The sequence below is a fragment of the Mustelus asterias genome, unplaced genomic scaffold (assembly GCF_964213995.1).
Source record: "Mustelus asterias unplaced genomic scaffold, sMusAst1.hap1.1 HAP1_SCAFFOLD_2366, whole genome shotgun sequence".
NCBI classification, from domain to species: Eukaryota; Metazoa; Chordata; class Chondrichthyes; order Carcharhiniformes; family Triakidae; genus Mustelus; species Mustelus asterias.
Window position 1 is genome coordinate 32,978 of NW_027592311.1, and position 21,908 is coordinate 54,885.

The 21,908-nt window shown below is 49.0% G+C and overlaps 1 protein-coding gene across 1 annotated transcript; it reads left to right on the forward strand.

Annotated features, from left to right (window-relative positions):
• Positions 1-1,414: 1,414 nt before the first annotated feature.
• Positions 1,415-21,605, forward strand: LOC144489627 (zinc-binding protein A33-like). Its single transcript, XM_078207481.1, has 6 exons — positions 1,415-1,850; positions 1,933-2,028; positions 2,122-2,355; positions 2,898-2,920; positions 3,959-4,074; positions 20,831-21,605. Exons 1-6 carry the CDS (start codon positions 1,440-1,442, stop codon positions 21,373-21,375), a joined length of 1,425 nt encoding a protein of 474 aa, XP_078063607.1. The 5' UTR covers positions 1,415-1,439; the 3' UTR covers positions 21,376-21,605.
• The last annotated feature ends 303 nt before the right edge of the window (positions 21,606-21,908 follow it).

Consider the following 21,908-nt stretch of genomic DNA (forward strand, 5'->3'; position numbering starts at 1 on the left):
CTACTTCCCCCTGCCGTATTTACACGATATTTTCCCAACTTTACAAAAATGCCTGTTAATGAATCTGATCCATCGCAAAACTTCACAGCCTGTGGTTTTTCTTGCTGGAATAGCGCGAGTGTTGGGGGAAACTCTTCATGTTCAATCCCAATAGGATGTCGTTTCACTCCCTCCCATTTCCCATTGGTCTGTCCCACAGTCCTGCCCCCACACCCTGTGATGTGCTTCCTCTTTATCAGGGACTGGGAGGGCAGCACTGTCTGAGACGAAGGAGCAGCGCTCCGAAAGCTTATGGTATTTGCTACCAAAGAAACCTGTTGGACTTTAACCTGGTGTTGTGAGACTTCTTACTGTGAGACACCAATACACAGACCCCAAAATTCCCGAGACAGAGTTTGAATAATTCTGTATTTTTTTATTTCCGAAAATGAGCTCAATGTTCTCAAAAAGACACAAAACAAACCATGTCCATTCTGTGCGGTTTAAAGTCACCGTGTAATTCAAGCCTCCCTGTGAATGTATCAATTCTCTCTCCCTCAGCCACTCCATGTGACAGCGAGTTCCACATTCTCACCACTCTCTGTGTGAAGAAACTCCACCGAATATTGGAGGAGAGATTCCACTTCAAATGTTCCCTCGTCAGTTAAAACAAATTACTGCGGATGCTGGAATCTGACGAAGAGACATCCAGACTCGAAACGTTAGCTCTGTTCTCTCTCCACGGATGCTGTCAGACCTGTTGAGATTTTCCGGCATTTTCTGTTTTTGCTCCGTCATCAGTTGATGTTTCTCTGGGTCCGGGTCCCCGGGAGGGATACGTAAATATTTATAAAACCGCAAGTTATTCTTTCTGGAAAATAAACCAAACTTCACAGATCGAACCCTCTAAATATCTTCCCTGTCGCTGTTGTGTAAATTTCTCTTTGACATTTCGAGTACTTGATGTTTGAATGTGAGCGGCTGCAGTGATGAACACAATTCAGTTTCTGGATCCGGATCTCACACCGAGTTTCACCAGAGTGGTTTTAATCGGCAGCGAGATCAGACTGGAGAAAAATTCAATGGAATCTCGATCCCGCCCATTTCAACCTCCTCCCTCCCTCCCTCCCTCTCTCTCTCCCTCCACTGTCAACATTCCCGGGAGACCAGCCCGCCTCCACCTCTTCTCCCCATTCTATCTCTCCATCTCCCTCTTTCTATTGGCAACATTCCCAGGAGCCAAACCCGCCCCCGACAGGGTTCAATTATTCTCCTCCGTTATCCTTCAGACCGCGCCAGTTTTTATCTCCAGTGTGAAAGTGGCGAGGACATGGCCCACTCTGTAATAATAATTCCCTGAGTGTTGCAGTGAACTTTACCGGGAAATAGCTGAACTGAGGATGTGCGGCAGTAACATCGAAACTGAAAGCGGTTTGAATCAGGAAGTGCTGAGAGTGAACATGGCTTCCAGAAAGCAGCTCCACAGTTTGACCGAGGAGGCAATTTGTCCCATTTGTCTCGATTTCTTCACTAATCCGGTAATACTGGAATGTGACCACAACTTCTGCCGCTCCTGTATCACCCAGTGTTGGGAAAAGAAGGAGATAAACTCCTGCCCGGAATGTAGAGAGGAGTTTCCGGAAAGAAACCTCAGGATAAATCGGGCCTTAGCGAATCTGGCCGAGAAAGCTCGACAAATAAAGCTAAATCCGAAAGAGAAGAAAAGGAAACTTCACTGTGAGAAACATCAGGAAGAACTGAAGCTGTTTTGTGAAACTGACAAGAAATTGATCTGTTACACTTGTGTAGTTTCGCGGGGACACAGAGATCACCGCTTCCTGCCTTTCGATGAGGCCGTGGAAATCTACAAGGTAAAAAGGAAATAATTGAAAACTAACAGCTCATTTTCCTGCTCTAACACTTTCATTCTGTGATTTTCTCTCCCAATCCCAGGATCAGCTGAAATCTTCCTTAGATTCTCTCACAGAGAAGAAATCGGCGGTTCGAGGAACGGAACTGAAACAGAAACGGAAGATTTCTGAAGTTAGGGTAAGTTCTCCCTCTGCTGATTTTATGGCATTTCAGTTAGTTTTGTTCCGTTTATCACAGGACAGTAATTATGTTTCACATTTCATTGGGCAGGAACAGTCGAGCAGTCTGCAGACCCACATCACATCCGAGTTCGCTAAAATGCATCAGATTCTCACGGAGAAAGAGCAGCGTTTACTCAGAGATCTCAGGGAAGAGGAAGAGAGGATTCTCGAACCAATGGAGAAAAACCTTCGAGAGATTCAGGAGAATTTAAATTCTATTGAGGAGAAACTCTCAAAGTTGCAGAAACAGATGGAGCAAAAAGACGAGCTGATATTTCTGAAGGTGAGGGAATACATTGCGGCTCAGTTCAGGGAAACTTCACACAGTCACTAAATAACTGATGATAACTGTGGAATTAATATAGAATTTACTGAAAAATAGTAACCGAATTGAACAGAATTGTGTGTCCCTTCCTGAACGGTTTTCCTGCTGTCTCTGAACCAACGGCTCCCACACTGTCTGCAGATTCCCGGGAATACCTGTAACCTCCTGAGAATGAGTTTCTGCATCTTCAAACTTGCTTTGTGATTATTTCTGTGTTTCCCAAGTTTAATTTCCTCCTGGAACTCCCATTGTATCCAGTTCCAGTTCCATGTTGTGAGTGTGTGGGTATGTACGGTGTGTGAGAGTCACTGTGTCTGTGAGCGGGACTGATGTTCAATTCCAGTTTATTTGACTCTCCACAATCTTCCTTCCAAAATGCATCACTTTACATTTCCGTGTGAAATCTCATCTGCTCTGAGTCTGCTCATTTCACCAGCCTGTCTAACTGTTCCTGAAATCTGTTACTGTCACCCTCACTGTTCCTGATTCATTTCTTTCAGGAGGAAGCTTGTCGGGAGAGAAGGTAGGACATGTTCTTTCTTGAAATCCACTGTTTGTTAAAATAAACTCAGTGAAGTGTTATTTTCATTTATTTATTGGTTGTTGACACAACATTAAACAGTCTGTCATTGGGGCATGCAAATTCGGTGTATTGTTCACAGACCAGAGTTTAAAAATAACCACTTTATTACAGTGATTTTTCATAACTGCTACAATATTGTAATAAATAACCGGGAAGTGTAATTAATACAATCTGGTTCCCAGGCCGGAAGTGATCACTTGCCCGATGTTGGCTGTTAGTGTCTGTGACCTTCCCACTGACCCTGAGAGAGCCGCATGGTCCATGTTTCCAAGGAGTGGGTCACCCATGTCCCTGCATGGAGCCTGACCAACCCGAGAAAGTCTCACGTTAAACGGGGAATGGATTCTAATTTTACACTAAATACAAACTGGCTCTGTGTCCTTAACAAACACAACAGTAAACACTTGTATTCATATAGCACCTTTATTGGAAATGAATATCCTGAGGAGTTTCACAGGAGCGTTATAAAGTAAATTGACACAGAGCCAAATAAGGAAATATTAATCCGGATGACAGAGGTGGATTTCAGAGAGCGTCTTAAAGGACGAAAGAGAAATAGATAGATAGAGAAAAAGGGAGGGATTCCAGAGCTCAGGACCTCGGCAGCTGAAGGTCCAGCTCCCAATGGGGGATTGACGAAAATCCGAGATGTTCAAGGTGCCGGAAGTAGAGGAGAGCAGGATTCTGGGAGAGTTGTGGGGCCCAGGGATTGCAGAATTGGATATTCAGCTTTGGGATGTTTTCAGCCTTTGTCTTTGTTCTACAAACTTTGTTTATAATACAGCAGGTGGACAGGCTGAATGTTAATCACTTCCTGCAGTGTGTGATGGCTGTTATCAGTTTTTGAACCTTTTTCAGGACATGGCTGTTTCCACTCTCTGCTCCTGAATTTATAAGTTATCTCTTTTTCAATTAAAAAAACAAGATTATCATTTCACTTTGGACATTTTCTTGCATCTTTTTTTTAAACATTTACAGGATTAGTGATGGTGAGCGCGCACTCTCAGTATTTGATGCCGCCCTGTCTATCGGGAAGTTCAAAGACCTTTTTCAGTGCACAGCGTGGAGAGAAATGATGAAACCCATTATTCCCGGTAAAACTCATATTAATTTTCCTGATTATCAATCCAGTTGTGAAGCAACTAAACAGGCTTTAAGATCCCAGATTAAATACTCACATTTCCACTTGTTAATCCCTGGAGTCTCCCGTACTCATATTTATCTTTCTGTAGGTTCCTCTGGGTAAGTGTCTGAATGTGGAGATGCCGGCGTTGGACTGGGGTGAACACAGTAAGAGTTTTAACAACACCAGGTTAAAGTCCAACAGGTTTATTTGGGAGCAAATACCATTGGCTTTCAGAGCGCTGCTCCTTCGTCAGATGGAGTGGAAATCTGCTCTCCAGATTTCCACTCCATCTTTCCACTCCATCTGATGAAGGAGCAGCGCTCCGAAAGCTAATGGTATTTGCTACCAAAGAAACCTGTTGGACTTTAACCTGGTGTTGTTAAAACTCTTACTAAGTGTCTGAAGCCATCAGCATTGTGTGTCAAAGCAGTGAAGGGATCTGTATAACCAGAGGAATAGAGCATCAATCTCAGGATGTGAAATAGAATTGCTCTAGGATTCTGGACTGGTCTCCCTGTCATTCTGGGAAACATTTTTTTGAAAATCATCGTTTGTCAGGAAGACATACAGACATTTGAGAGCAAGTAATGAGTGGTAGATAATCTGTTTGGTGGAATTGGACACATGAATCAAGAGGAGGGACTGCAGAAACTGTGAGTCTGCAGTGGATAAGGGAGGGACTGTGATGATCTTATTGAAATATTCAAGGTTCAGAACAGAAAGGAGGATATAAATATCCACACGTTTAACACAGTCACAGAGTCTGGATCAAAGTAGGTATAGCTTTAAATCTAGAATAGGGAGGGTGACAGGGCAGTTTGGGTTGAGTAAGGTTGAGTTTTGGAGTGATTCCATTGAGTTACTGAACCAGTGAACTCACTCTATGAATTTGATCAGAGGCTCAATCCATTCTGAGGGCTGACCTTCAGAACAATATCACTGTCCTGTTTCCCACTGGTTTGCAGTGTGGGAAAATGTTCTGTGGTTCCTGAAAAGGGAACGGGGACAAGAAATCCTCATGAAAAACAGCGGGGGCGAGAGAGAGAAAGGATCAGCGAGAAACAGTAAGAAAAATAACTCACCTCCTGGTCACAAAGAAATCATCAAAAGCTGCCTTCATTCTCGCAGTGTGAGCCGAAATACTTCAGAAGCAGTGCAATAATTTTGAGGAACAGTCAGTGTTTGAATGTAGAAAATGAGAAAACCAATTTCCAAACAACAAGATCACAGGAACAGCATTGTGATCATGATGGAGTTTTCTGTTTTGATGATGTCATTTGCGGTATATAGGGCAGGAAACAGAGCAAATAAACACCTTACATCGTTTCCAATGGGGTTTCCAGTGGTCCCTTTAAGACCAGTGATTAGTCCATTCTACAGACTGTTCCTCTAGGTGGGGCATCACCATTCAATCGAAGATCAAGATTGTATGGAGTCTCCTGGTATGCCAAATGCCTCCAGTTTGTACAAACAGTGAGACTTCTCCTTATATTTAGTGTGGGAACGCTGGATACCAATTTTGAAGCTGCTATATTATTGTGGGTGTTTGATCTCTGCCATTCTTGATATTCTGATCAATCGTCTGACCTGCCATTCATCTTTGCGCAGTGATATCCATTTTTCAGGAATTTGGTGCTTTCCTTAACTTCTTTCGTGAGCCACAGATGGTGGGTTCTCCCATTGGGGATTTTCTTTACATTCAATATTCTTAAATCACCTCTTAAATATCTGCCATAGCTTGTCTATCAGTGTATCCCCAGGCCCGGGGTCCCAGTTCACTGCAACTAGCTCAGCTTTCATGGCCAGATAGTTGCTCCTATTTAAGTTTAAAATACTGATTCCCTTTCAAACTGGAATTCAAATTCAATCATATTGTAGTTACTGCTACCGAGGGCAGATGGACCGAGCAGTGCCGACAGCAAACTATATGTCACATCCAGCCTCATGATGAGAATGGTAAAAGACCCCAAGCTGCACAATATTTTTAGCAGCTCAGTAGACAGGGTACTGCACAGATACACCTAATCAAGGCCAGGCAGGTCCGCCTGTTCCAGGATAGAATTCCTGTTTTGTCCTGAGTGTTCACAGTCAGATTGAATGATCTGCAGCAGGTATAGAGGTTATGCTTTATTTATACAGAGCATTGGAAACACCAGAACATGAGCACTGTTTAAAGGAAACACCAATTGATTCCTACTCTCATGTTTTCTGTCCATTTATCTGTTATTATTCCATCAAATTTCTAGTGCACTAAATTGTTCACTCATCTTTTGTGTGGTCTTAATCAAAAACTTTCTGAAAATCTAAATATTCTACATCCACCATCTTTACCTTCATTATTCTGCCAGTTGCATATTGCACAGTGGCACAGTGGCAAGCACTGCTGACTCACAGCACCAAGAACCCGGGTTTAATTCCGGCCTTGAGTAACTGTCTGTGTGGAGTTTGTACATTCTCCCCGTGTCTGTGTGGGTTTCCTCCCACAGTCTAAAGATGTGCAGGCTAGTAGATTGGCCATGTTAAAAAAAATGCCCTTTAGTGTCCCAGGATGTGTTGGTTAGATGGATTAGCAATGGGAAGTGTTTTGGGTTGCGGAGAGAGGCCTGGGGAAGATATTCTGTCAGAGTCAGTGCTTAAAGGGCCAAATGTCCAACTTCTGCAGTGGATTCCCTTTCATAAGTCCATCTTGACTCTGCCCAAATTTACCATTATTTTCTACCACATTCTTTGTTAAAGATTCTTGCATTTTGTCTCCGACTGATGTCAGGCTAATGAATCTGTCATTGCCCAGATTCTCTCTCCCTCCTCTCTTAAACATTGGGTTACATTTACACCTTCCAATCTGCAGGAACAATTCCAGAGTCTGTAGAATTTTGAAAGATGACCACCAATGCATCTATTTTCTCTTCACTCACCTCTTTCAGCATCTGAAGCCTGGGAGAATTATCTACTTTAAATCCCATTATTTTCTCTACTATTAGTGTTACAAGCAAGATAAGAGTAAGAATTTTGCAGTTCCTCATTAATACCAGTCCATTTATCATCTATTATTTATGGGAGATTTTTGATGGTGATCATTGACATTTGGGTGGATTATTGAGAATATTTGTGTGTTCTGCCTTGGTCATTTAATTTAATATGAAGTTTGTGGTGTGTGTGACCACAGATTCATGCTTACCTCATGTTAATTATTTATTTTAGAGTATAAGTTATATGGTATTACTGTTTGACTCTTGAACAGTAAAAATATTCTTCACTTCACCGCTTATTCTAATTCAGGATCGCGGGGAATCAGACTCTATCCCACAAGGCATTGGGCATCAAATACAGTACACCCAGAACAGGACACCAGTCTATCACAGGGCATACACTCACACACAAACGAAGGGGCAATCAACCATGGCCAATCCACCTAACTTGCACATCTTTGGTCTTTGCGTAAAAACTGGAGCACCCAGTGAAATGGGGAGAGCGCACAAACTCCACACTGACGCTCAAGGCCGAATTGGAACCAGGATCCCTGGAGCTGTGAGGCAGCAGTGCTTACTACTGTGCCACCTCTAAAATGATTGTGTTTCTCTCAAATTAGGGAATCTGATGACGTTACCTATCGCAAAGGCCAGTGGCACACTGGAAGATTGGGAAACTTCTAACGATCAACAAAGGGTCACTAAAAAACAGATACAGAGAGAACATAGACATAGAACATAGAACAGTACAGCACAGAACAGGCCCTTCGGCCCACGATGTTGTGCCGAGCTTTATCTGAAACCAAGATCAAGCTATCCCACTCCCTATCATCCTGGTGTGCTCCATGTGCCTATCCAATAACCGCTTAAATGTTCCTAAACTGTCTGACTCCACTATCACTGCAGGCAGTCCATTCCACACCCCAACCACTCTCTGCGTAAAGAACCTACCTCTGATATCCGTCCTGTATCTCCCACCACGAACCCAATAGTTATGCCCCCTTGTAATAACTCCATCCACCCGAGGAAATAGTCTTTGAACGTTCACTCTATCTATCCCCTTCATCATTTTATACACCTCTATTAAGTCTCCCCTCAGCCTCCTCCGCTCCAGAGAGAACAGCCCTAGCTCCCTCAACCTTTCCTCATATGACCTACCCTCCAAACCAGGCAGCATCCTGGTAAATCTCCTCTGCACTCTTTCCAGCGCTTCCACATCCTTCTTATAGTGAGGTGACCAGAACTGCACACAATATTCCAAATGTGGTCTCACCAAGGTCCTGTACAGTTCCAGCATAACCCCACGGCTCTTAAACTCCAACCCCCTGTTAATAAAAGCTAACACACTCTAGGCCTTCTTCACAGCTCTATCCACTTGACTGGCAACCTTTAGAGATCTGTGGATATGGACCCCAAGATCTCTCTGTTCCTCCACAGTCTTCAGAACCCTACCTTTGACCCTGTAATCCACATTTAAATTTGTCCTACCAAAATGAATCACCTCACATTTATCAGGGTTAAACTCCATTTGCCATTTTTCAGCCCAGCTTTGCATCCTATCTATGTCTCTTTGCAGCCTACAACAGCCCTCCACCTCATCCACTACTCCACCAATCTTGGTGTCATCAGCAAATTTACTGATCCACCCTTCAGCCCCCTCCTCTAAGTCATTAATAAAAATCACAAAGAGCAGAGGACCAAGCACTGATCCCTGCGGCACACCGCTAGCAACCTGCCTCCAATCCGAAAATTTTCCATCGACCACCACCCTCTGTCTTCGGTCAGACAGCCAGTTACCTATCCAATCGGCCAACTTTCCCTCTATCCCACACCTCCTCACTTTCATCATAAGCCGACCATGGGGGACCTTATCAAACGCCTTACTAAAATCCATGTATATGACATCAACTGCCCTACCTTCATCAACACACTTAGTTACCTCCTCAAAAAATTCTATCAAATTTGTGAGGCACGACTTGCCCTTCACGAATCCGTGCTGACTATCTCGGATTAATCCGCATCTTTCTAAATGGTCGTAAATCCCATCCCTAAGGACCCTTTCCATCAATTTACCAACCACCGAAGTAAGACTAACCGGTCTATAATTACCAGGGTCATTTCTATTCCCTTTCTTAAACAGAGGAACAACATTCGCCATTCTCCAGTCCTCTGGCACCATCCCCGTGGACAGCGAGGACCCAAAGATCAACGCCAAAGGCTCTGCAATCTCATCCCTTGCCTCCCACAGAATCCTAGGATACATTTCATCAGGCCCAGGGGACTTATCGACCTTCAGTTTATTCAAAACTGCCAAGACATCCTCCCTCCGAACATCTATTTCCTCCAGCCTATTAGCCTGTAACACCTTCTCTTCCTCAAAAACATGGCCCCTCTCCTTGGTGAACACTGAAGAAAAGTATTCATTCATCACCTCGCCTATCTCTACTGACTCCATACACAAGTTCCCACTACTGTCCTTGACCGGCCCTAACCTCACCCTGGTCATTCTTTTATTCCTCACATAAGAGTAAAAAGCCTTGGGGTTTTCCAAGCACAGATAAAATTATGAAAGTGCAAAATATAAAAAGGGACAGCAAAAGCCTCTATAAGGATGTAAAGTGGAAGAGAGCAGCGAAAGTGAATGTTGGTATCTTGGAAAATGAGGCTGGGAAGTTAATGCTGGGAAACACAGAAATGGCTGAGATCCTAAATCAATGTTTTACCTCAGTTTTCACGATGGGGGACAGGAGCACATCCCAATAGCAACAGCAAATGCAGAGGTCATAGAAAGGGAGCAACTTGGAACTATCCTCATCACCAAGGAAAAGGAACATAGGAACATAGGAATACGAGGAGGCCATTCATCCCCTCAAACTCGCTCCGCCATTCAATAAGATCATGGCTGATCTGTGGCCGACCTCCATGTACCTGCCCTAAGCCCATATACCTTGATACCCCTGCTCAATAAATGTATCTCAGACTTCAAGTAGGATGGCACGGTAGCACAGTAGTTAGCATCGCTGCCTCACAGCTGCAGGGACCCAGGTTCAATTATGGCCTCGGGTCACTGTCTGTGTGGAATTTGCACATTCTCCCTGTGTCTAAGTGGGTTTCCTCCGGGAGTTGTGGTTTCCTCCCACACTCCAAAGATGTGTGGGCGAGGTGGATTGGCCATGTTAAATTGTCCCTCAGTGTCAGGGAGATTAGCAGGGTAGATACGTAGCGTTACAGGGATAGTTGTTGGTGCAGACTTGATGGGCCAAATGGCCTCCTTCTGCACTGCCGGGATTAAACTTCACAATTGAACCAGCATCCACCACTGTTTGAGAAAGAGGGTTCCAAACCTCCACCACTCTCTACATGTGGAATTGTTTTCCCACATCTCTTCTGAACAATTTGGTCCTAATTTTTAGATTATGGCTCCTGGTTCCAGAGCTTTCAACTACCATTTTGGTAGGAAAAATACAAAGGCAAATTATTCGTGATCTGGGCGTCCTCATGCATGAATTGCAAAAAAAAACTAGGATGCAGGTATAGCAGGTAATAAGGAAAGCAAATGGAATATTCATATTTATTGTTAAAGGGATAAAACATAAAAGTAGTGAAGTGTTGCTGCTATTGTGCAAAGCATTTGTGAGACCGCACTGAGAATATTGTGTACAGTTTTCATCCCCGTACTTGAGGAGGGATGTAATTGCATTGGAGGTGGTTCAGAGAAGGTTCACGAGCTGGAGATGAAGGGTTTGTCTTATGAAGAGAGGTTTGCCAGTTTAAGCCTATACTCTCTGGAGCTGAGAAAATGTGAGGAGATCTAATTGAGGTGTACAAGATGCTAAGGGGCATTGACAAAGCAGACTTAGAGCAGATGTTTCCTTTTGTGGGGCAATCTAAAACAAAATGTGATAGTTTTAAGATATGGGGCGGCAGATTTAAAACACAGAAGAGGAGAAAATACAGAGGCGATTCTCCCATTGCAACACACATGTTTTTTGGAGGGCCGGGTCGTGAGATGCACGTGGCGGCCATTTCGCGGGTCCCCCGCGAGCGTTTACGACCCATGCACATCTCCCAACCGGAGACCAGGACCATGCTGAAAACCGGCGTGCCGCTGATTTGCATCATGACCGTACTTTCGCGTGACATTATCGGGATCGACACGACAATCTCCGCCCACGTTAACGTCTCCCACCTCTTTGGTATGATGTCACTTTGACACGAATCAGAGTAGATATATAAAAGTCTCAACCTGATGCAGCAGCCTTGAACTGGTGTGAGGAGGGAAATGCTGTGAGCAGAGTGTGGGGATGTTGTAGGCAGGCCCTGGAGATGCTTGGTGGGCTTCCTCCTGCTGTCTTCAGGTGCTGGCCTGTGGACCAGTGATATCTGGGTTGCGGGGGGCAGGGGGCTTCTACTTTCTCAGAACTCTGTGGGCGAGGGTCCCTGAAGGAGTCCTGCTCAGCCTTCCCCTCCAGGGCAGCGCTGTAGCTCAGTGAGTGCAGGTCCCTGAAGGAGTTCTGATCAGCCTTCCCCTCCAGGGCACTGTGCAGTGGCATTGTCTTGCCGCGGGGTGTGGTCAGGGACTACACTGAGTGCTGGGGTTCCTGGTCGGGAGAGGAGTGCACCTTGTGCTGACTGAGGTCTAACCAGATGAAGCAGTTGCTGCTCCAGGCCGAGGTGCCGAGGTTCAGACATGGACTGCATGGAATCTGCTGTCACTGGGCACCCATCAGCTAATGATTTGCAGTCTGTCCCTTCCCTGTGACACGGACCAGCAACACATGCCTGTAACGGATGCTGCAGTTGCACACATGGCAATGGCTCAAGGGTGCGCAGTGCCCACGGCTGCACACCGACCTGCTTAATCTGTGCCTGCAATTGTCATGATGGGAATCTCACACAATCTAATCGGGTCACGCATGGCACCATGGATTGTGTGGTGTTGCCAGCACCCACAAGTTAGTGAACTGCCCCAAGTGAGGGATTGGGGTGTTGCTGGGCCTATGCAGCCAATGACATTAATCCGTCATTTTATGCTCTTTCCAAACCCCAGTGTGCAGATGGATCTCAGACTGATCGATTTGCAGCTGGCCATTAGGTGGCGGCGGAGGAGGAGGAGGCGGCTCAGGAGGTGGCCGGTGTGGAGACCCCCGCAGGAGCAGCCACTACCAGTCACACAGGAAGGAGGGCAGTAGCTGCCACTGAGGGTTGGGAGGTGGGTGAGCAGGCTCCCGAAAGGGCGCACAGAAGGCAGAGGGTGCCGAGGACAAGGAGCTACAGGCCCTGCAATTCATTCGAGGCCCTTTCAGAGGAGGTGTGCTGTTGCCCGCTGCGGCACATTTGTGCGGTGCTTCCACACCTGGCACCTCAGGGGAGGGGCGTCCACCCACTCACTGTGGACGTGAAGGTAACAGATGCCTTGAATTTTTCACTTCTGGCTCATTTCAGGCACCCGGTGGTGGCCTCGTTGGGATCTCCCAGGCCTCCGTACACAGATGTGTGCAACAGGTCACTGATGCCCTGTTTGCCCGGGCAGGGCAGTGCATAAACTTCAATGTGGGCCGTGCACAGCAGGAGGCCCGGGTTCGAGGCTTTGCTGTCATTACTGGGATTCCCAATGTCCAGGGAGCAGTGGACGGGACACACATCCCCTTGCAGGCCCCACATGCAAGGCTGCAGCAATTTGTGAACAGGAAAGCGTTCCACTCCCTCAATCATATGTGACCATCTAATGAGGACCATGCAGGTCGAAGCACGCCATCCAGGGAGTGTCCATGACAGATTTGTCCTCAGGCAGTTGGACATCTCTGGCCTCTTTGAAGACCGGCCCAGGCTACCGGGATGGCTATTGGGCAACAAAGGTTACCCTCTAAGGTCATGGCTCATGACGCCTGTGCGGAGGCCCGAGACCGAGGCGGAGACCCGCTACAGTGAGGCCCATGCAGCACCCGGTCCATCGTAGAGCAGTGCATCATCCTGCTGAAAATGCGGTGCCGCTGCTTGGACCGTCCTGGGGGGGGCCTCCAGTCTGACCCTGTGTGTGCCTCACACATTATAATTGTCTGCTGCCTGCTGCACAACATCGCCCAGCAGCAGGGAGACCAGCTGGAGCAGGAGGAGGAAGAGGAGGAGGAGGAGCGGTGAGGGGGTGAGGTGGACGTCCTGCCATATCAGGAGCCGGAGGAAAGAGGGCCGGCGGCGATGGCAGGTGTCCGGCAGGGAAGGGCAGTGAGGGATGCCTTGATTGCAGCCCACTTCACCGAGCTGGTGCTGTGCAGTGAGGGGGCTGCAACCACCACACATCCACCACACCCCAGGAGCAAGTGCAGCCGCTATTCCCCCTCCAAACCGACCTGAGCCCTCAAACCACCACATCACCCTTCCCCAGACTCTCTCATCCCACCACCCTATCCCCCAGAAACATCCAAACCTGTTAATGTGCCTGGGCTGGCAATGGTTGCGAGTCTTGGTTGAAGGCTGGAGAATGATGGCCACTCGCTGTTGTGCACACTGGGATGCTCTCTCTGGTGCCACTCAAATCTGATTCCTAACCTGTACTCCGAATGCACGCTGCCACCCTGGCCCACGTAGCTGTAAGGGTTGGGGACACATGTTTGTTGGACAATTGGGGTTTGGGGGCAGGGGGGCGGCGGTGGAATGAGCGGGGGGTGCTCTGCTGCCCTCTGGACTTTGGGATTCCCAGCAATGGCAGTGAAGCCTAGAGCCCGGGCCTCCTGCTCTGCAAGGCCCATATCGAAGTTTATGTACTGCCCTGTCCGGACAAACAGGACATCAATGACCTGCCGCACACATCTGTGCACGGAGGCCTGGGAGATCCCAACGAGGCCACCACTGGGTGCCTGAAATGAGTCAGAAGTGAAAAGTTCAAGGCATCTGTCATCCTCACGTCAACAGGAAGCGGGTGGCCACCCCTTTCCTGAGGTGCCAGGTGTGCAAGCACCTTGCACCAAGAGTCTGGTGGATGTTGGAGAAGGTACGGCAGGCACTCTCTAACATGTGGCTGAGTCTCCAAGGCACAACAGACAGCACCTCCATGCAAAGGAATGGGGACCACTCAGCACTTTGGGGCGAGGGGGGGGGTTGGAATTATAGACACATTACTCACAGCTGTGAGGTGCAAATAAAAGTTTATTGTGCTCTTAACGTTAGTGATCAATAAACCCTGACTACTGGTGACCTTCACCCGTGCTCTCTTAGTGAACTTCAACTTTCTAACTTTGTGCGGTCTCCTGCTTCTTCCTGGTGCTACTCCAGGATGCACATTGGAGGTGGTGTCCAGCTGTGATGCACGCGCTGTTCCCTGTGATGGCCTTGACAGATGTCCTCTGGGTGGCCGGGACCTGGAGGGCCCCAGCTGACTAGCAGATGACACTGTTTCAGTGTCACCCTGTTCCTCGAGCTGGCCCTGAGATGCCCCGGTATGAGGAAGGGGGGAAATCAGAAGGTCTCGGGACATCCGGGATCTCCTGGGTGCAAGGCCCCGGCATGGATCGAGCCCTATCTCCTCCCTTGAGGTGCCCAGAGGCCCCAGGGACATTCCATGGGACACCAGGGGAGCTGGACTGAGCTCCAGCAACTCCGGCGTCACCTGGCTTTGCCAGTCCTGGAGGCTCAGATGCGTCTGCCCCATGATCTGTGATCCCTCAGCCCTGGCCCTCTCAGACTGGGCCAAGCTCTGGAGCCCCTCCACTGCAATATTCTGTGAGCAAGCCAGGCTCTGGAGCCCCTCAGCAGTAGCCCTCTGTGACTGGGCTAAGTTGTCGAGGCTCACAGGCATGGCCTGCTGTGTCTCCAGAATGCCAGCGAGAGTCCCAGCCATGGGCAGCAGTTTCAGCCCCATGCCCCTGACACTCATGGCTAAGGAAAGCTGTGCCTCCTGGATGCCGTCAACACCCTTGCTCGTGGCTTGCTGTGTCTCCAGGATAGGCTGGACCCTGTCACCCATGAGGACAGACCCCTGGGCCAGACTTTCCACTGTGGTTGCAACACTTGCAGTGTTGGCCTGGTTCACACGCTGTGTCAGCACCACCTCCTGCAACAGCACTGTGTTGTTCTCCCCTAAACAGCCTTGCAGTTGCAGCATGGTTGCTGACAACCCTTCCACAACCCTCCGTGTTTCCTGATGCATCGCCACCAGCCTTGGCCCCGAGGCACGGCATCTGGCTTGGGGACAGCTGAATCCTCGCCTCTGGCAGACCTCCGTGTGCCCGAGCCCTCGGATGTGCATCAGTGTCTGTGATGTGCTCACCAGATAGTGACCCAGAAGCCTCAGCTCTAAAGATACCCACTGTGGTGATAGTCTCTGTGTTGGTGGGTTGTGTGGTAGATGCCGGTGCCGTTTCAGTGGTGCTGTCCTCAGAGGATTCTTCAAAACCTCCCTCCGAGGTGTTGTCCAGGGGGGTTGTGGGCAGTTTGCTCCAGAACAGCAGGGGGGTCACCAACACCCAAAGGGCCGGGTTCCTCTGGGTCCAAGACTGCAATAAAGAACACACATTAGGGGAAGGGAGGTAAAACATTCTATGCAGCATCACACTTACTTCAAGGAGAAACTATGTTGAGGGCGACACTTATGCTCATTTGCAAACTGGATACCGACCTGTCTGTCCGTCACCATTCTGAATGAACCATCTCCCCCTGCCAGTTCCATGGCACGCTCTTCAACGCTGGTCAGATGCCGCAGGTCAGGCACACCACCACCAGTCTGTGCCCTCACATGGCAGTTATGTATGCTTTTCTCCTGTAGGACCACAAGGTGTCTAGCAAGCATTAATATATTGAAATGCATGGTGAGCAATGCGTGACTGTGTCTCGGGAGTTGTGCTGGCAGTTGCGGGGAAAAGGGTCACCACTGAAGGGTGCTCGTTGAGGGGTGAGGGGAAGGGGTTAGATTCTGTTCCTGGGGGAAGGGTGCCTTGTTGAATGCCCTTCAGGTGTCTCAGCAGGGTTTGAGACCTGTGCCAAGCATGTGCAGAGTTCCAAGTGGGATGCTCACTCACCCTTGCTGCTCAAAGAAGGTCGTACAGTTTTTTCTGACCCTGCCGGCCAGAGCACGGTGTCAGGCTCCTGGCATTCACCACTTCTGTCACCTCCTCCCACAATGCCGTGGCGGCTGCACCCCTTGGGCGAGATCCCTGGCTGGGGAAGAGCTGCTGACGCCTCTCCTCCATGGCATCAAGCAGGCGCTCTTGGTCAGCCTCAGCGAATCTTGGGGCTGCTTTCCTCGAATGTATCTTTGTGGTGTGACTGGCTGTGTGTCCATTCCTGCAGCTTATATACAGCTCTCGGAGGGGGGGTGCAGGTGCAGTGACTTTGGCCAGTCAAGGGCCAGTGGGTAACAAATCCTTGTGAGAAATTTTGAAGGCTGCTTTCAATTGAATGTCATGCATCCCTCGGGGTGCCGATTGGCTGCCATTCAATAAACTGGTGTGTCCAAGGTTGAGGGGGTCGGGGGGGTGGGGTGGGGGGTGCAATACTCAGGGCTTCTAATTCAAGAGAGGGAATGCTCGCAAGCTGGGTTTGTGCATGGCAGCAAAACACAAGTTCTCTGCAGGGCAGCAGTGAGGTCAGTATGTTCAAGGGATGGAGGGATGGGGTATCCGCATCATCCAGATCCGTGGGGCATGGGGTGAGTAGGCAGCAATGTCTGTACGGGGGGAGGGGGCAGCAATGTCTGAATGGGGGGAGGGGGGAGGGGGAGGCAGCGGTGTCTGTATGGGGGGTGGAGGGGGGGCAGCGGTGTCTGTATGGGGGGTGGAGGGGGGGCAGCGGTGTCTGTATGGGGGGTGGAGGGGGGGCAGCGGTGTCTGTATGGGGGGGGGGGCAGCGATGTCTGTAGCAGGGGGCGGGGGTGCCAGCGATGAGGCCAGTGATGTCTGTATGGTGGTTGTGGGGCCAGTGATGTCGATGGAGGGGTGAGTGGGTGGCTGTGGGGGCCAGCGATGCTGCCAGCGACGTCTGTGGGAGGGTTTTGGGGTCCAGCGATATCTGTGAGGGGGTTGTGAGGGTCAGCGATGAGGATTGCGATGTCTGTGAGGGACGCTGTGGGGGCGAGCGATGTCTGGGGGTGGGGGGGCCAACGATGAGGCCAGGAAAGACTGGGGGGAGGGGGGTTGTGGGGGCCTGCAATGTTTGTGGGGGTGCTGTGGGGGCAAGCAATGTCTGTGGGGGTTGGAGGGCAGTGATCTGAATGCTGGGAGGTCTTTTCAATGATCTTCCAGAGATGTGCGCATGCACGGGTTCCCGCTCATCCTGCCGATTTCAGGCTCTTTGGTGTGAATATGCCGCGCCCCCCAGCATTTAATGATATTCATGGTTGTGATCTCTGCAATGCACTGAGTGTGGGAGATTCGGGTCTGAAGTTGCACTGAACAAACAGTCGTGGTTTAAACCAGTTTTCTCGCCAATTCAGCAGTTTTGGGAGAATCGGCCCCAACTTTGAAAAGAGTCATGAGCCTGTGGAATTCACCACTCCAGAATGTGGTGAATACCCGGTCTTTGGGTGAATTTGAGGAAGAAGTGGACAGATTTTTAATTAGTTTGGGGTTGAAGGGTTGTATTGAAGGGGCAGGAAAGTGGAATTGAGGCTGAGACGAGATTAGCCATGATTGCATTAAATGGCGGAGCAGCTCGAGAGGCTAAATTGCCGACTCCTGCTCCGAGTTCTTATGATTTATACTCTTAGTAAATAACTGGGATTTCAAATTTGGTCCAAGAACTAAAATATGATTGATCCGATTCTGAACATAACCAAATATAAAGGTCTCATCCAAGATCATAATAAATTTGGGGTCTGATCTGGTCTGGTATTGTACCAAGAGAAACTGCAGAACTCTCGGGTAGGGAGGGAGCTGGATGTCCTGGTGCATAAATCATTAAAAGTTAGTCTGCAGGTCCAGCAAGTAATTAGGAATATAAATAGGATGTTGGTATTTATTGCAAGGATACTCAGGTATAAAAATATGCAATTGTTCCTGCAGGGGTACAGGACCTCAGTGAGACCATATCTGGAGTAATGTTTACTATTTTTATCCCCTTATAAGATCATGAGACCAGAAGACACGGGAACAGATGGAGGCCATTTGGCCCATCAAGTCTGCTCTGCCATTTAATGTTCCCATAACTGATTGAACAGAGGCGTTTTCTCCTCACCTCTGTCTGAAATGGGTGACCCCTTACTCTGAGATGATGCCCTCTTATCCTAGACTCTGCCACAAGGGGAAACAACACCTTAGCGTCTATCCTGTCAAGCCTGCTGAGAATTATGTAGGTCTGAATAAAGTCCCCTCTCAATCTTCTAAACTCCAATGAGTACAGGTCCAACTCACTTACCCTCTCCTCATAAGAAAATCTCTCTGTACCTGGAATCAATCTAGTGAACCTTCTCTGGACTGCCTCCAATCCCAGTATATCTTTCCCTCGATAAGGGGACCAGAATTGCTCACAGTATTCCGGCTGTGGTCGAACGAATGCCTTGTACAGATCTCCCTATTTTTCTACTCCATTCCATTTTAAGTAAAGACGAATATTCCACTTGTCTTTCCTAATACCTGCTGAACCTGCACGCTCGCTTTTTGTAATCAATGCACGAGGATCCAGAAATCCCTCTGAGCTGCAGCTTTCTGCAGTCCTTCTCCATTTAAACAATATTCAGCTCCTTTATTCTTCCTATCAATGTGCATAACTTCACATTTTCTTACATGATGTTTCATCTGCCAAGTGTTTGCCCACATACCAAACCTGTCTGTTTGTAAACTCTTTGGGGGTGACATTACCATTGCGCCCCACCGGCTGATGGGCGGAGGGAGCTGGTAAGATCACGAGAGCTGAGAAGTCAGGTTCGCACCCGATTTCTCACCTCACGCGATCTTACCGGCACCGGGTATCCGGCTCGATAAATCTTGCACCTGGAACAGATGCAAGGCTGAATGTATTATTTAAATTTATGATAATACTCATTTAAATGAAATTCGCGAGCCAGGGACAGAATTGTCTGGGATCACTTGCCTGTGCGTCCACGCTCTGGCGAGGATCACATATTGTCCCCCATCAATCTCTCCTTCTTACCTCGGTATTTTCTACAATCTCTCTCTCTCTGCTTCACCACAATCATTCCCTCTCCCTGTCATTCACTCATCTTTCCCTCCCACTCTCTATCCCCATTCTCCACCCACTCTCCCTTTCAGCCCCTTCCCACTCTCTCTTTCATGTTCACATACATTCTCCTCCTCCTCAAAGAACAGTAAGATCAATAGGTTACATTGGAAGAGCCATTGAAGAGTGGGAGGGGGTTTCGGAAAGGAGAGAGACAGCTGGAGAGGTTAAAGAACTCTGCTTGCCCCCAGCCCAGCAACACGTACTACCCGCATTCCACCCCCCGCCACCCCACAGCCCCCCAGCAACACACACTCTTCATACCCGCCACAGGCCCCCAACAACACACACGCCTCATATCCCTCCACAGTCCCCCAGCAACACATACTGCCCACATTCCCCAACCCACAGACAGCCAGCAACACACACCCTCCACATTCTTGCCTCCCACAGAGCTCAGCAATGCACAATCCACACATTCTGCCCCCCAGAGCTCAGCAACGCACAATCCCCACATTCACCACCCCCCCCCCAGAGTTCAGCAACGCACAATCCCCAAATTCTCCCCCACCCCCCCGCCACAGTCCCCCAGCCCCAAACAGCGCTGCTTTACACGTCCTGAGGCAGCAACACTGCCACTTCAGATAGTTTCCAGCCCATCCCCCACCAGCAACGGTCCTTGCTGCTGTCAGCACTAGGATCCAGAATCAGCGGTAAGACCTGAGATCAACGCTCAGGCCTGGGTCCATGTTGAGAGTCCAAAGTTGAACCCCGTGAACAACAGCCCCCCCCCCGACACAAAACGCCACATGAACAAAATGAAACAACGCCCCCTCAGCAACAGAGCTATTTGAAAGCAGAAACCTACCTCCTCGCTCACCCTCTCTGCTCTCTGAATGCGACTGTTATACTTGAGGTGTTTTCCTCACTGATTCCAGCTGCAGCGAACGAGGTGGTTGAGGAGGTGAGCTGGGACAATTGGGAGTGAAACTCGCTAATTACATTGCGATGAATGCAAAAGATGCAAATTGACGTTTCATCCATTTTGGGCAGAGTCCCGATCGTGCCAATTTTTAAAATGGTAAAATGGGAATGGGTGCGAAAATGGGCACCATTCCAGCGAGTCACAACATGCCCGATTTTATGACTTTTTTCCACCACAAAATGGGCGCAACGAGATTGTTAAATTCTGCCCATACACTCCACATCTCCATCTTGTTCTCTCACAGCCTGCCACAATATCTGCCACCCCGTTGCTCTCCATACACTGCATCTCAAACCTTCATGTTCTCACTTGCCGTCTCCCTCATGTTGCTCTCACTCTCCCTCTTTACGCTCCTGCTCCCTTTGCTCCATCTCGCTGCTGCCCTGTTTTCTCTGTTCCCAGTTCACCCTCCACATCCCTTCTCTTTCTCCCTCTATCTCACTTTCACTCCCCACCTTCCTCACCTGGCCCTCTGCTCTCCACTTCCCTTCCTTCCCCCCTCTCTCCATGTTCCCATCCTATTCTGCTCCCACTGTCCCCTACCCCTCATTCTCCCCTCCCCCTCACAACCCTCTCTCCTCTCTTCCTCACTCCTCACAGTCTCTCCCCTCCCCACCCCCTCTCTCTAAATCACTGACTGTGTTATTGTAACTTTCCCCCAGCTCCAGCCTCTCTGACTCTGGATCCGAACACAGCGAATCCCCGGCTCATCCTGTCTGAGGACCGGACCAGTGTGAGACTCGGAGACAAACGGCAGCCGCTCCCTGACACCCCGGAGAGGTTTGATCCCTGGTTCTGTGTCCTGGGATCAGAGGGATTCACATCAGGGAGACATTACTGGGTGGTGGAGGTGGGGGAGACAGCGTGGCGTCTGGGAGTGGCCCGAGAGTCTGTGAACAGGAAAGGGGGAATCTCCCCGAGCCCTGAGTCCGGATTCTGGATTGTGGGGCTGTTTCCCGGATTTGGTTATTTTGCCCTCACCTCCCCCTCACAGACCCCCCTCACCCCGAGTGTGAATCCCCGGAAGATCGGGGTTTTCCTGGACTATGAGGGTGGACAGGTGTCATTTTACAATGCGGACAACATGTCCCATCTCCACACTTTCACCCACACTTTCACTGAGAGAATCTTTCCCATCTTCAGACCGGGATCGAATATCGGGAAAAACTCGGCGCCGCTGACAATCTGCGGGGTTAAAGGTCACTAACAGATCCATCCCATAATTTCACACCGTCTCCCTGCCTCCTGCCAGCTGTAAACTGATGGAACCTGTTCATATTGTGGTTATTATATAGAATTATAATTTACATTGGGGGCTCCATGGTTACATTTGTAAAATGATTCTTCAAACAAAACAATCTGAGAATCACTGGAATAGAAACAGTTTTTCTCAAAGATTCCACAGCTCATCATTAAATCCAAGAAGCAGAAACTCTACATGTTGTTTGTGTCGTCACTGAGTGAGGGGGCGGGATTCCGGGGAATGGAGAAGCCGATTGGCCGGAGCTCCTGTCACTTTGAGTGAGGGAGGCGGGATTTCGGGGAATGGAGGAGCCGATTGGCCGGAGCCCCTGTCACTCCTAGTGAGGGAGGCGGGATTTCGGGGAATGGAGGAGCCGATTGGCCGGAGTTCCTGTCACTCTGAGTGAGGGGGCGGGATTCTGGGGAATGGAGAAGCCGATTGGCCGGAGCTCCTGTCACTCTGAGGGAAGGAGGCGGGATTCCAGATCCTTGGAAGGT

What these genes read in the sequence shown, in the direction of transcription:
- LOC144489627 (XM_078207481.1), top strand. Translation starts at nt 1,440, where the DNA reads ATGGCTTCCAGAAAGCAGCTCCACAGTTTGACCGAGGAGGCAATTTGT. An exon ending in AGGCCGTGGAAATCTACAAG is followed by an intron (nt 1,851 to 1,932) that starts GTAAAAAGGAAA and finishes TCCCAATCCCAG; the next exon opens with GATCAGCTGAAATCTTCCTT. An exon ending in GGAAGATTTCTGAAGTTAGG is followed by an intron (nt 2,029 to 2,121) that starts GTAAGTTCTCCC and finishes TTCATTGGGCAG; the next exon opens with GAACAGTCGAGCAGTCTGCA.